Source organism: Neodiprion pinetum, chromosome 4, assembly GCF_021155775.2.
Source record: "Neodiprion pinetum isolate iyNeoPine1 chromosome 4, iyNeoPine1.2, whole genome shotgun sequence".
Taxonomy (NCBI): domain Eukaryota; kingdom Metazoa; phylum Arthropoda; class Insecta; order Hymenoptera; family Diprionidae; genus Neodiprion; species Neodiprion pinetum.
In genome coordinates, this window is record NC_060235.2 from 8902337 (window position 1) to 8916617 (window position 14281).

A 14281-nucleotide genomic window follows, 5' to 3' on the forward strand; every position below is an offset into this window, starting at 1 on the left:
TAATCTTGCTGGTTATCCTACTAGCCGCTGCTACCACATCTACCGTTTCGCTTCTTTGGATTATTGGTAGATTAAATAGTAATTTTTAATTTTGAAATTCTGTGTGGCGTAGGAAGAACAATTCGAGCATTTGTTGCTGCTACACTATACCTACCGTTACTGTACGTGGTGAGTAATTTACTGATTATTGTACCGGATGATTTGTCATTACTTATTGCCGGTAAATGGTTTATCCACTTATCTATGCTGCCACCAAATTGGCAGACCGTGCATTGCGAGATGTTCTTGGTTTGTTCGTCTGACAAGATCTATTTTTTTTCTATTTTTTTTTTTTCTTTCACGATTGCTTTCTTTTTTCACCTTCATTCCTTCTCGATGACAATGTGAAACTAACACACACGGTATTGAGTATATACACAGATATACTCCAATCCTAGAAAGTATTATTCTTAATTTTGCATACTATCTTCGCAATATTCGACGATATTATGATCGCTATTGATCAAGCTGACCACTTCTCGACTTTTGATCATGTGTACGGTTGCACAATTGCATACAAGCGGTGTTATACTTTAAAGGTTTTCTGATTGCAAAATCTAAATTTCAGGTCAATTGGAATGTGCAAATTATAATTTCATAGATCAACAATTCAAGGGTGTTTGTGTGTGTTTTCTTTGGTTTCGTGTGTCGTATTTTAAACGATTCATTTTCAAAACTGCACTAAGCTCCGTACTGAAGAGATTTTTGTGTTAAATATCGTTAGTTGTAAATGAAATTTACTATTTACTTCATTCGGAATTATCTGATACATTTTTTTATTTAAACAAAATTTTCAAACATATTCTTCACATTACGATTGTGTTTTTCAAAATCTCCAGACCTGTACTTTATACATACCTAGTAAATTGATTTACGTTAAATCGCTTGAAAATTATTCAAAACCTAGTAGATTCCTCCGATTTCACTTCACGATGACTCATTTTATTTAGAAAGCTATTTTCTACAAAGTCACTGAAACGCTTTTTTTTTTATCATTTTGACATTGTTAAAGATTTAAATGTCAACTTACAGCATTGTACCGATATTAATTATGATAAAAAAATGACTGACTGCTTAAAAAAAAGAAAATATCGTTTGGCCAAGCCAATCACCAATTTCAACAATATAATTTTCTATTGAGCGTAATTAAAATGCAATTCCGAAGAGGAGCTCCTATTTTCAACCCTAAAGTGAAGTATTTTTACTGATACTGCGAATCGAAAAATAAATTCTTCAGCAAAATTTTATCGGTTTCAATGAGGGGATGGAAATGTAACAAGTTGAACACCTTTCTCTATTAAAACTATATATTTAACTTACGCCTAGCTATTCAGAGAAAATTTTCAAGTTTTCTGTGATTTTTTTAATACATTCTTTCTAGGCCACACAATTGAGCTTCCTGATTATTATGAAAAAGTAAAATTGAAAGTGATATTCGGGTTGCGAGAAACGCAACTCATTTACGAAACCTGTTCTGCTGATCTCAGTATGTTCATAATGATCTAAATTTTTTCTACCAGACGGGTAAATTTATGGCAAAAGACAAAATAAATATTCTTCGGGAATGTTTGAATATTATAACGTTGCGTATAGGATGGACGGGAAAAATAAAATTAAAGCAGAATGAGCATACTTAAAATTGTAAGAAAAACTCATCGAACATGCATATCCTTATGTATTTAATTATTCTCTTTGACGTTGATTGGTAATCAAGAAAATAAGACAGATTTAGACAGGACTATTGGTTGACCTACAATGCGATAAACATCCAAAATTGACAGGCTATTAGCCTACATAATATTGACGATGTTTGATGGTACCCGCGTCAAAGTAACGTGTACATTGCCGATAATATACGGTTTATCATATTTAGCTGTCAATTAAGCTCACATATCAATTCTTCCACGCGTTCAAAGCCCATAAGTAGACGGTCAATTTGTCGACCCGCAAACGGCCCGTAGCAGTAAAATAAAAATTTAACATCCGACAACGAACGATGTATAAAAAATTAATCGTCAGCTAGGCATTCGTTATGTAAAAAAGTCAACGACCCTCTTTAGAAAACGCAAAAGATTACCTTTCATTTCAAACATATAATTGAAGACAAATTTGCTATGTTTTTTAGTTACCCATTGCGAGGCAAAATTTATCAAACAATTCGCACATAGCATAGCATAGGAATGTTAGTTCTGAATCGAGTGATTGAAATTTTATTCAAAACGGTTTATAAATTTGATCAAGTAAACAAGGCTGAGACCATCAAAAAATACAAACCCGTATCGTTATAATACATGTATATAATTTCCCGTGATAATTTACGTCAATATTTAAATTATCTCGATATTGTTGAATAGTATGCGTGCGTAATCTCATGGCTGAATGTTAATCAGGTGAAATGAAAAAAAAGTTGAACTCACCGGAGTATCGTCACTAATAAGGAGAACAAGTTTGGCACGTCAAAATCACGTGAGAGACAAGAAAAAAAAAACAAAGAAAAAAAAAAAACCGACTCGAACGAACTATACCTCAACAATTTAAACATACACAGATTCAAGTTTCATATCTGGCTTCAATTTATAACTACGGAGAAGTGATTACAAAGCAATTATTAGTTTTTGCACTCACTAGACGGTAGGTAACTAATTTTAGCATTTAATGTTTTCGAATTTTTTACAACGTGGTAAGGATAATTGGGCATGAATCTCCCGCGTGATACTAAGCGGCTGTGTTCGAATTATTTTACACAAACCGGAAATCATTTTGGAGCGTCATTCCATTCAACTATGCAAACATCACCGCCGTTTACTACAAAACGAGGCGTATATATACGCAAAGCGCTTTTTATGCGTGGACTTTTCATCCGATCAGTCATCATTCTCATGCGAATTATAGCTCATTTACGTAAAATACCTTGCGCAACATTTAACTGTGGTTATCCTTGTACTATTGCAGATATTCTGCGTGACCGTGTGTGGGTGTGCGACTTGAAATTGTTTCTTTTTTCTCTCTCTCTCTCTCTCTCTCTGAATTATATTCGGTCCACGTGGCTGAGCTACGATTTTTGGATCGTTGATTTTAGGCAAGGAGTAGCCTCGAAATAACGACTTGAAGAGAACTGTTAACATTTTCATCTGATTACCGGAAACGTAATCAGTCATTATCTTGATAGTTGTTGTTGATGTGGTTATATCGATATTCTGTGGTACACCATACGTAACAATTACGTGAGTGACGGCCACGCATAGAGGATCGACAACATGGATATTTAAAGTATAAATATCAAACCACATGAAATGAACGTGAAAGTTTTGGTAAAAGAAATCTCCAGTCCCAACAAAATTCCAACACATTAATTGCAACAAGCAATAATGAAAAATTATGCACTTGACGCCATGCAAGCACAATAGAATTGGAATTTGTAAAGAGTCACGTGTTTCAATGTGTTAAATAATCAATTGATTGATTAAGAATGAACAACTTAAAGCCTACGTCATCCATATCGCGGTTCACATTTGAATTAAAATTTTTCAATAAAAAATGTAATTATACCTTATTATTTGCAGGAGGAATGGGATATATTTTTTTTTTATTGATGGAGAAACTAATGACTTGAATAAAAGTGTTTTTGTATGTGATTATTAATAACTTTTATAGCCATACAACTGGTGAGAGGCGACGATGATCAAACTGTTCGGAGTTTTTTTAGCCATTAGTTTAAACACACCATCATTTCTTGCCGCTCATGTGCTTTCAAAACGTGAAAATTTTCCGCGCCTTCCAGGTGAGTTTCATCTCTACATCTTTATCTCTATCTCTTCTCCACATTGATATTATGTAAAACTAAACGTCTCTCTGTCTGTCTATCCGTATATTCGCTTATACTCCAGTTTTACTGAACCGATGTTGATTTTTTTTTCTGTGGATAGCTGCAACATCGACAAGATTTTAATGAGCTCTTTGAAATTTCGAAATTTTACGGGTGCTTGTCGCAAATACAACTAAAATATCCTAAAACCTGTACCGGTGTAGTTGCTGGATGTTCCAAGAAAAAAGTATTGATTGTCGTAAATCAAGTTCTATTTGAGCCTACCTTAATTATTTTTTTTTTTTTACTTGTACCATCAATTTCTTTGCTTATATACCCAAGTACCACATGAGGACGAACTTTTGACTTATAAGCAGAGTATGAAGTCAATCAATCTGAGACCGATGAAAAAGGCGCATTCTAACCCAATAGTTAACTAAATACCAGCCATAGCATCACAAATGTCCGCTAGGTTGTCAATTGATATTTAATAATATCGACTGTAAATTGATATACCGTAGGAAAAAAATAGTTGAGCGAAATTTTGAAATTTCGAGTTTTACCAAATTTTTTAAATCCCATTACATTCACTGTCAGGGTGTCTACAGAGTTTGTATTTAAAAATTCAAGGCTTTTTTCAGGTTTTCCAGATCATTTTTTTAATCTAATTTCAGGTCATGCATAATATCCGCCGAACTGAATATAATATGAGTTACCAGGAAGGAATTGAAAAATTTTCGTATTGAACAATTTTCATTTCCGAATATTTTTTTCTTTGGAGTTTCAAGTGCTTATAGTCGCATCGCATAAACAACACGGCTAATTATTGTACATAATGTTGTTTCATTTCCCTAATTTATACTCTCACGACATATCAGAACCAAGTACGATTCGGTTCTTAAAACTGATAGGTATGCTTGCATTGTTAACATTTACGCATTCTGCGGTTAACAAAATGGAAGCTACCCAAGGAAGCCTAGAGAAAAAATTTAATTACCAATCACCTACACTATCAAATAAACGCATCAAGTATAAATATTATCACAAGAGAGTCCAGCTATTATTTTAGTTATAAATAATCTATTCGTGACATGATAAACGTACTAACTTCTTCACCGTAACATGCATTGTTTTCAGTTTTTTATTCTCGACTGGCTTTTCACGTATTCACAGGTCTGTAATTGATTTAACAACCTAAATTATATTCAAAAATAAGACAATGGAAAAAATTCAAGCTCAGGATTGAAATTCCGGGCTACATCCGGGTTTTCAAGGCTCTGAAAAAATTCAAGGCTCATTCCAGATTTTCCAGGTCTTCAAGGTTCTGTAGACACTCTGACTATGGAGAGCTCTTTACGATATTCAATTTTGTTTTTTTTTTATTGGGTTACCATGATCTTGACGTTTTTCAGGACATTCGTTGACATCGTGCGATCAACCCAGTTTTGACTTTTGGCTTATTGTCAGTCATTATCGTATTATCTCAAGCAAACAGTCACCGTCTTGCCAACTTTGTGCCAACTCTAAGTCAAATTTTTCATCCGTTGACGTTATGTCAGATTTAATTAGTCAAATGATAGTTCATATCTCGTCCAGTGTGATACCTGGGTAGTTACTCGATAGATTTTCATAGAAGAGTTCGGTATTTTATTCAATGCCGAAAATGCTCACTGTTTAGGTCTAATTTTGTAGTGGAACACTATGTATGCCCGCAAGTATTTCATTTGATCGTGACAAGGTAAAAAATGAATATAAGTCGCGTTGTACGAAAAATAAGCCTGAAAACGATTCGTGATAAGGAGTTTTCGATGGAGCTCTGTATACTAATAGAATGAAGGGACGATAACTAACAGTCAGAGTTATTTGAAATAAAATTTCTAGTGCTCTGAATTTCACGCAAGAAAGACAGACCGACGACATTAAAATGCTGGCACGTTTCAGACAGTCCGGAACTGATCGACGATCCCTATAGTGAAGCGATTTTGTGGGCAGAAGAAAATGACCGTGCGGGAGACGTCCTTGGTCACGATCGAGGTAACGCTGACCATTCAAATTCATGGACTCTGGCATATTTAACGACCATTTTGAAAAATCCCGAAGATTATCAAGACCCGGAAACGCAGCAAGATGATGGTCTACTCGAGACTGATCAGAACCAGTATCCGCATGAAGAACCCGAAGATCAGAGAGACGATGAAATACGGTTAGTTCCTGCAGCAAAACAGACCACACACGAAGTACAAGAAATACAATACAAAGAGCAGCGGGGAAAACAGGAAAACATTGGGACACATGGAAATTCGGAAAAAAAACGAGAGGGTGAATTCAAGGATCATGGAAACAAAGTCTATTTGTTCAGTTCTCAGGGGCCACAGACACGAGGCAATATGGGACTATTTCAACGAGAAGTTTCACGCTTGGTACCGTTTGGTCTGCAAGATCCACCATCAACGCGACAGGACAAACCCGATGTCAGTACGACAAATGGAAATCCCTCGCCGACTGAGGCAAAGCAGCCTGCTGGTGATACCGGTCACTTTTCGTATAGTCATCCTGAGGAATGGTCTCTAGACAGTCCCGAATGCTCTGGCAGATTTCAATCCCCAGTGAATCTGGAATCTAACAAACTTGTTGCTCTGGATGTGCCACCGAGTTTAATTTGGACCGGGTACTGGAACCTCCCACAGAATCTGACAATCACCGATAACGGACACTCAGGTACGTTAAAAATATATGGGTAGATCCACCGATTATAGGTAAGCAATACAAGTACCGAAATCTGATTTTGCCTCTATTTAGATATGTCATCAGCTGTACCAACCTTATTATAGAAATATCCTCCAAGTTTAAGACGTCTAGGCCTAATCGTTAACAAGAAACACGTTTATTTGATTATCCATAAAAAATTTCCATCCTGATTTACAGCTTCTATTGTCGACGGAAAAGAAATATGACCAATGGTGTATATTGTATAAAAATTATTTCACAGAAGTAAAAGCTTTTTCGGAGGCTTTCACAGACTGCGAATTTATTTTGGCGATTCGATGGAAAGGTTGAGCGGTTTTTATTAGGGAAGCCAGATTTTCAGAATGCGATGACCGTGAGATGCTCGTTTTTCTGAGTTAATTTTGAACATCGCGTGGCGATTATCCGACTCTAAAAGTCTTAAGTGAGCGGGAAAAAATGCCCATCTTTTTGGTTCAATGATCGACATAATTACTTCTTTTATTGTCGAAAACCACCAAAAAGCTTCATGCCGTGGAAAAGAGTTTTTTAGGTGTTGCTTGCCTAGTAATTGCCGGAATGGTTAATAGACGTTGCATATTTTTGAACTTATACCCTCGATTCTGGGGATTTGTCCGCTCAAGTAATCATGGTGTCAATATCATTCGAAATGATTTCGTAATACGGTTGCGTTATCACCGCGAAATCAGCAATATTAAAATAAAATTCTGCATAATTACATATTGGTAGTCATGAGAAGACATTTAGGGTTACAAACTCCTCGATAAATTGTAGCGACTTTCAAAAATTATATGAAATCGTAGTAACCATGAGAAATCATTTAGTTAAAGTAAAATTTGTTTGACGAATAATATTTCGTAATCACTGTAAAATATAAGTAACCATGAAATGTTGTAATGATGGTGTCACTTTTTTTTTGAGTGGACGAACTATGCTCGATTCCACGTTAAGGAGAAAAAATATTTCGGACAATTTTTTAACGAAATTTTGAGGGATTTCAAAAACTTTGACTAATTCATGAGAAATCTACAAATTTTCTGTCGAATCGAATTTCTAAAAGTTCTCTAATTAAGTGAAATTATAAATTAGAATAAGGCCAGAGAAAATCAGAATTTATGAAAACTTTGTCAGAAAGTTTTCGCTATAGTATTATATGACCATGGAAATAACCATTGTTCCAACGTTTTAAACACTACATTGTAGCGTTAAATTAAAACATTATTAAATAAAAATGAATGCATTTGTACAAGTTATGAGTAGGTTACGCCTGTGAGGTAGTAATATACAATTGCTACATGTACTTGCAGCTATTTACCGGCCTCGCCAACGTAACATTGAATTACTGGTAGCAAAAAACAAACTCAACTTAAGCAGACAAGAGTAGAATAATATGAGCAATTGAATTTAATCCGCATTACTGCATTACGTTGTTAATTAGCCGATATTACGTTATTTTAAAGAGTTGGCGAGTTGAGAATCAATATTTTTTACTCATTATATTACGAGGTAGTCACACATTAAGAATTCATCAACTTCAAGTATTTGCAAGTTGTGAAGGTTTTGCTAAAATTACAAACCCGAGCCTAGACATCGACTTTTTATATCTAATCACTTTAAAATGGTTGAAAAACGAATAGATTTTATCAATTTCATTCCATTAGGACTTATTTTAATACGAAAATTATATTCTCTACGATCCTCCAAACAGCAATATCAAATTGACTAATGGCAACAACAAAAATACCGTTGCAATGAAGTTGTGGAAAATGAGTTTCTCAATAAAATAACCTAGTGTGAACTAAAAACTAACAAATATAATATATTTGTAACCACTTTAAAGCGATTTGACATGAGAAATCAATATGCAATTACCTACCTGAAAGTTTGCTTGTCCGAAGTTGTGGGGACTAATTTGTTGGAGAAGACCGCTTGGATATTCGTCATCAGCTTCGAACATTTTTTCTGTTTTCGTGATGTCAAGACTAAAAAATCGTTTATCATTCACGTATAACTGTAAAATCATTATAATTTGGTGTTTGATATGTCAAGGTTGAGGGGTTTGCGCATAATATAATATTGTCTGACACTCTGCATTTGATGGTGACGAAATCTTAATATACCTGAATAAGTTCTATCTGATAATTGTTTATTAATGTTATGATATTTAAATGTTTTATCTAATTATTACTCATTTATATTTCAGTTGAATTGAGTGGCTCATGGGAAAAAGCGATGACGCCGTTCATAAGCGGAGGTCCTCTTACGGGAGATTATGCTTTTTCGCAGCTTCACTTTCATTGGGGCCCGAGAGACTCCGTTGGCAGTGAACACACAATCGACAATAAGAGGTACGTTCAAGTACCTAATGATACAAGAGTAATGACATTTGCACCTGTCAGAATGATGTTCATTCGTTGCTGAATAATAAATATTGCGGATGACCTAAATAAACTGACTGCTCATTTAATAGAAACTCGTGAAATTCATTATGGTTTACATCGTTCCAACAAGGTCCTCAAAATTTACAATCATGAGTACCTAAGTTTGAAAAATACCTTCTCAAAGCTCTCGAACCGTTACCCTTATAATCATTTCATTAAATTCCTGTCTTAGAATGCTAATTGTGAGCGACACCTGAATTTTCAGTTTTCCAATGGAAATGCATATGGTTCACTACAAGAGAGATTACCAGACGTTCGCCGAGGCACTCAAACACGACGACGGTCTAGCAGTGGTTGCCTTTTTGTTCGAGGTGAAAATAAACCTACAGAATATATCCCAATTTCATCAATTAACTACTGCGCAAATGTCACAACGAATAGAGATATACTGTGAATTTCTCCATCTGCGGAACGATGCTTGCGCCTTTATTCAAGCAACCGACGTCACAACTCTCGTTGCAGGTTGACCATCGTATCTACGGTCGTAGTTTATACGAACGTGATCGTATCCCGCCCATAGACGGATAGAGATAGACTACGCGGTTTTTGCACCGAGCTGAAACCGTAATAAAAGAGAGAGAAAGAGAGATGTAAGGTGTGTCAGAACTCTAGACCGATTTTCGCTCAGTCCGCGCATAGCCAAGATGACGTCACAGAAATCACATAATTAGGTTACTTGAGGTTACTTCTTTATTTCCGTACAATCCGTTTGCTGCAAAAGCTAGTTTGTGTTGCAAAATCAAAATAACATAAACACTAAAGGACAAAATATCAAACTTATATGACGTCACCTTCGATCGATTTCTGATTGGTTCAAGTAAAGCGTATGCGCATTGTTTCACCTTATTTTCTTACGTCATGCTCAACCTGATCATGCGCTGTAACTCCGGTTGCTCTAATAAGGCGCACGCATCGTTCCGCAGATAGAGAAATTTATAGCATGCAGATATGTTTGAAATAAAAGTTATTCAGCTTTGAAGGGGTAGCTTAGGGGTATTGGTGAAATTTCTTTAGGCCAATTTCCTCCATGATTTTAAGGTCACTTTGATTTTTCACGAAATTCTAACGAACCGTAAGACAAGGTCGTACGTACAGATATTGGATATTATAAAAAAAAATTCGCTTTTTCAGAGCAAAACAGAGAAATACAATTCAATAATTTTTACAATAACAATCACTGCATTTTGCTTCTTTATCGAGACGCTGTGTACATTATATGTAGCTGTAAAATTTTGTAAATCTACAATTGCGAATCAGACATGGCACCCAAAAAAGCACAAGCAATGTACCTGAGGTCAATCTCTCCGATTTTGATCTAGTTCATGTATATCGTAGTACATTAAAGACTAAGCGACGCGTGTTTTTTTCTTTTTTTCTTCATTCAGAATGGAAACATATCAGAGTTGGTTTTATTTAAATACATCAAGCGCTTGAAGAAATCACCCCGTTGGGTGTCCATTTTTAGGGGATATTTTTACTCCATTAATGTTTTGTGGGCGATAAAAAAAAACGTGTCACTTGATTTTCAATTTATTACAGCATATATGAACTAGATAGAAATCCAAGAGATTGATCTGGGATAACTGAATTCCTTGTCAGAAAACCGAGCAACTTTCGTGAAACTTAGTTTCTGATGATTCTTGGAGTCACAAATTTCCAGTTTGACATTAAACTTCTAAAATTCGGGCTCACGGCTTCGTAGTGACGGATCAAAAACCGAATATCAACATTTTCATATTAGGTTTATTTCGGATTTTTATTTCCTGTTGAAAAATTTCGTATATAAAATGGAGAACACACTATTCAAACGTAAAAATTTAAAAGCTCTTTACTTATACTGAAAATTTGTATGCTCCTATACTTCTTACTATGGGGTTGAAATTAGTAACGTTATTGCAACAATGCAACAAACAAAAAACAACAATAATAGGTGAACCCGGTATTTCGCAACTTAAGTATCATCTGAAATCCAGTAAACCGTCTCAAAGCAAAGCAAAAAAAACTCCTTCAAACTTAATCTATAATTATCAAATAGTGATATTTCCTCAATATTTAATGTTACGTTACCGTTATTAACTTTAACCTTACGCTTTAATATGGTTTTCTGTTTTTACCGTCCGAATGTGTAAAGTCCAATTTTAACCAGGGTTTACCGAGCTGCTAGATTTGAGATTTAGTCTTTCTAAATGCTATTTGTGATCTACAGTCATTTATCGTAAGGTGTTTTTATAAAAATTACTCTACTATCACTTTTTCAATAGGACTGGGTTTCTGTTTGTACAATATATCTATAAAAATCTGTTATTCTTTTACAAAATCAAAGTGACTTGAAAATCTTTGAGGAACGCTTAGCCAGTCAAATGCGACAAAATGTGCAAGCACTTTTGTTTTGATTCATTTTTCGCTATCTTTTTTGCTGTCAGTGATATGAATTGATTAAAATGCGCGAACTTATATTGACACAAATACCTTTTAATTTACACTTCTGCGTTTGGATTAGTCAGAAGTTATAGAAAAAATTAATCAACAGTCGATGTGATGCTATACTCGAGTGAATTCCTATGTTTTTGGATTACTCTTGAACGGAGGAATAAAAGAGAATTTCCCTTTACCATTCAACAATTTATATATCTTTTAGTAATCGTTAGCAATCTTCAGGCGATGATTTTGATTAGAATTTGCAAGAAGTTGTCAATTTATACTATGGTACCGGCAAAGCAAACAAGATATTAAAAGATTTCAATCAATTTTCATACCAAGCACTATCTTATGAATTGTAAATTGTCGGATGCCAGAAGAAAAATCTGTTACATTACGCCGAACAGCAGTAATGCCAAAACTCGCATTAAGATATTTAGCATGTAAACGTTTAATTAAATTGATTATACGAAGTTGTTCATTTCAGATGAGTGACATGCCAAACCTTGGCATAAATTTGCTCGAAAACAGTTTTTGCAAGCTTCATAAGAAACTAAACGTACGGATTCCAGTGATTCCCTACCCATTAGCAATGTTGCACCATACCTTTCAAGATGACTACGTCTTTTACATTGGCTCCCTCACAACTCCTCCATGTCGTGAAATCGTTACCTGGCTCGTATCATCCAGTCCACTTACTATATCGGAGAAACAGGTTTGTATCTTCTTTACCTCCATGGTCTGTACACATTTGAAAGCATTGTAATAACAAATGCAAGGGATTATGAAACTTGGAAAATTTTTACTAAGATTTTAATTTTATGAGATAAATACGGACTTACCGCATTTATTACCATATTGTGTTACATTTCAAGCATTCGATAATTATATCTATTGCACTTTTATTGCAGCTGGATTCATTCAGGAAAATAAGTAATAAATGGCCAGAAAAAGAGAATTACAGACCACGGCAGCCTCTCAATGGCCGTAATCTTTATTACGCTACGCATTAAAAAATCATTGACAACTTTAACTTGCAAAGATTTGAAGTTCGAAAATACAATTTATACGAAGATTCACTAAGCATATGTTGCTAACGAAAGTAGTAATCGATTCACATACTGTTTTCGGAATGACGCCTCAGTAACTTTTAATGGAAAACTTTAACGATTTATGTCACCACAGATACAGCACTGAAGTATCACAGAAGCTCTATAAAAATTGTTCAAGATTACATTATTAGAGTTTTTCCGCCGTAGTAGAGTTATATACCTATAGTTATGTGAAATATCAATACCAAATTATCGACACAACAGTTTTCACGGTCTACCTCCATACTTTTTACTAATAAATACATGTACGTAATCTCCTTTGTTTCGTCTTTTTTTTTTGTCTTTAATAAATGGAAAGAATTGCATGAATCTCGTGGTTAGAGTAAGTTTAGAAAGCTCTTCTAAGAACACGTACGGCGCTTCACGAGCGATGGCTGATGATGAAGACTAAACTTCTTAATTCGCCAAAAGGTGCCCGTGAACTTTTGACAATAAACGATTGAAGAACAATCCTCCGATGCTGCTCAAAGAAGGTATTTGGACTTTTCATGGCCTAGTATCAGTTTACAGATGATACAATTATTCTAATTACAAGTCGATTTTGCCCGTTCTACTATTTGTCCCAATTAGTATCAAACATAACTTTGGCATAAATTTTGCAATGTGGATACTGAAAGAGTCTGACCTGACCTAAACTTGAATAAACTGCTCTCCGAAAATTTTTCTCTATTAAGGATTCGTATACCAAACGATTTTTTGCATCTCTTTTCAATCCCTGGACAAAGATAACGCAAATTTATCCATATGATATTGAAGTGTTTTACAGTCTTCCTGGAATTTCATATTTTTAAATTGAAGAACACATTTTTCCATAAAATATCAACGAACATTGAGTTCAAAAAATGTTCACATACAAACTGATGTACTTCTTCGGAAATTCAATGCTTACGAATTTCAATGCAAAGACTTTTAAGTTTGCTTAAGAAAATAATTATCAAGACTGGCAAATGTTCACGAGAGAGTAAGTTTTATTAACATGATACTTCAACTGTTACATCGTCACTGTTCGTTATAATACATCCTGTCTACAGAATTAATGTAAATGAATGTAAATAATATTGCGTTACGTATTTTTGAAAATTGTCGTGTATTCATTAGAATAGCAAAATATGCATTCATAATTAGGCGATGGTGGGATGAAAGGAAATCGCCAAAAAAATAATCTTTGTGTTTCAGTATGTCCAACAAGGAAAATAGAAACAACACACTAAAGTGGGAAAGCGTGTGTAATATAATTATTTTGCTATTCATAACGTTCTCTGTAGCTTTAAAATCAATCGTTGACTATCACATGGCACATGAGTACGTCCACAAGAAATATACGCCACACTGTGTATATAGTTGAATGGCGTATAAATCACACATTAAAATGAATATCGAGATTAAAGTGAGTTAAATGGCGTGCGGATAAAAAATTTACAATACTGACTTATTCTCCTTAAATTCCCTGGGTAACTTATATCCGATGCCAAGTAATTCATTTTTTGACTCATGAAATAGATCAAAAATTTCATCGCACTTGATCCGTGCTTAGAAAGCGAGTCCAGCCTCCGAGTAAGTTGTGAAGATTTTCTCAATTGAGTTTGCGTACGCAGCTGTCCTCAAATCTAATCCAAGATTGTACTTCATCGCTGTCTTCATGATGGCCTGAAAAAGTAACAATTTCGTCATGTATACATACCCTCAAACAATAATCAGACAATTCAAATTTCAATTTATGC

The 14281-nt window shown here is 34.7% G+C and overlaps 2 protein-coding genes across 6 annotated transcripts in view; one reads left to right on the forward strand and one right to left on the reverse strand.

The window, feature by feature from the left end:
- LOC124218304 (carbonic anhydrase 7-like) lies at positions 1–13960 on the forward strand. 5 transcript variants are annotated; one of them, XM_046624901.1, is made up of 9 exons: positions 2–168; positions 3694–3820; positions 5786–5878; positions 5945–6047; positions 6204–6562; positions 8793–8937; positions 9236–9341; positions 11936–12163; positions 12360–13960. In XM_046624901.1, exons 2-9 carry the CDS (start codon positions 3718–3720, stop codon positions 12459–12461), a joined length of 1239 nt encoding a protein of 412 aa, XP_046480857.1. In that variant the 5' UTR covers positions 2–168; positions 3694–3717; the 3' UTR covers positions 12462–13960. The 5 variants fall into 5 exon arrangements, with proteins under 5 accessions (XP_046480855.1, XP_046480852.1, XP_046480857.1 ...); XM_046624899.2 differs by having other exon boundaries at positions 1–168; positions 5945–6562; XM_046624900.1 differs by having other exon boundaries at positions 5786–6047.
- Gdh (glutamate dehydrogenase, mitochondrial) overlaps positions 13511–14281 on the reverse strand; it is a 24959-nt gene continuing 24188 nt past the window's right edge. The window contains exon 8 of the mRNA XM_046624895.2: positions 13511–14207. Within this exon, the coding sequence (XP_046480851.1) occupies positions 14091–14207 (117 nt within the window). The 3' untranslated portion in view covers positions 13511–14090. The remainder of the gene's footprint in view (positions 14208–14281) is intronic.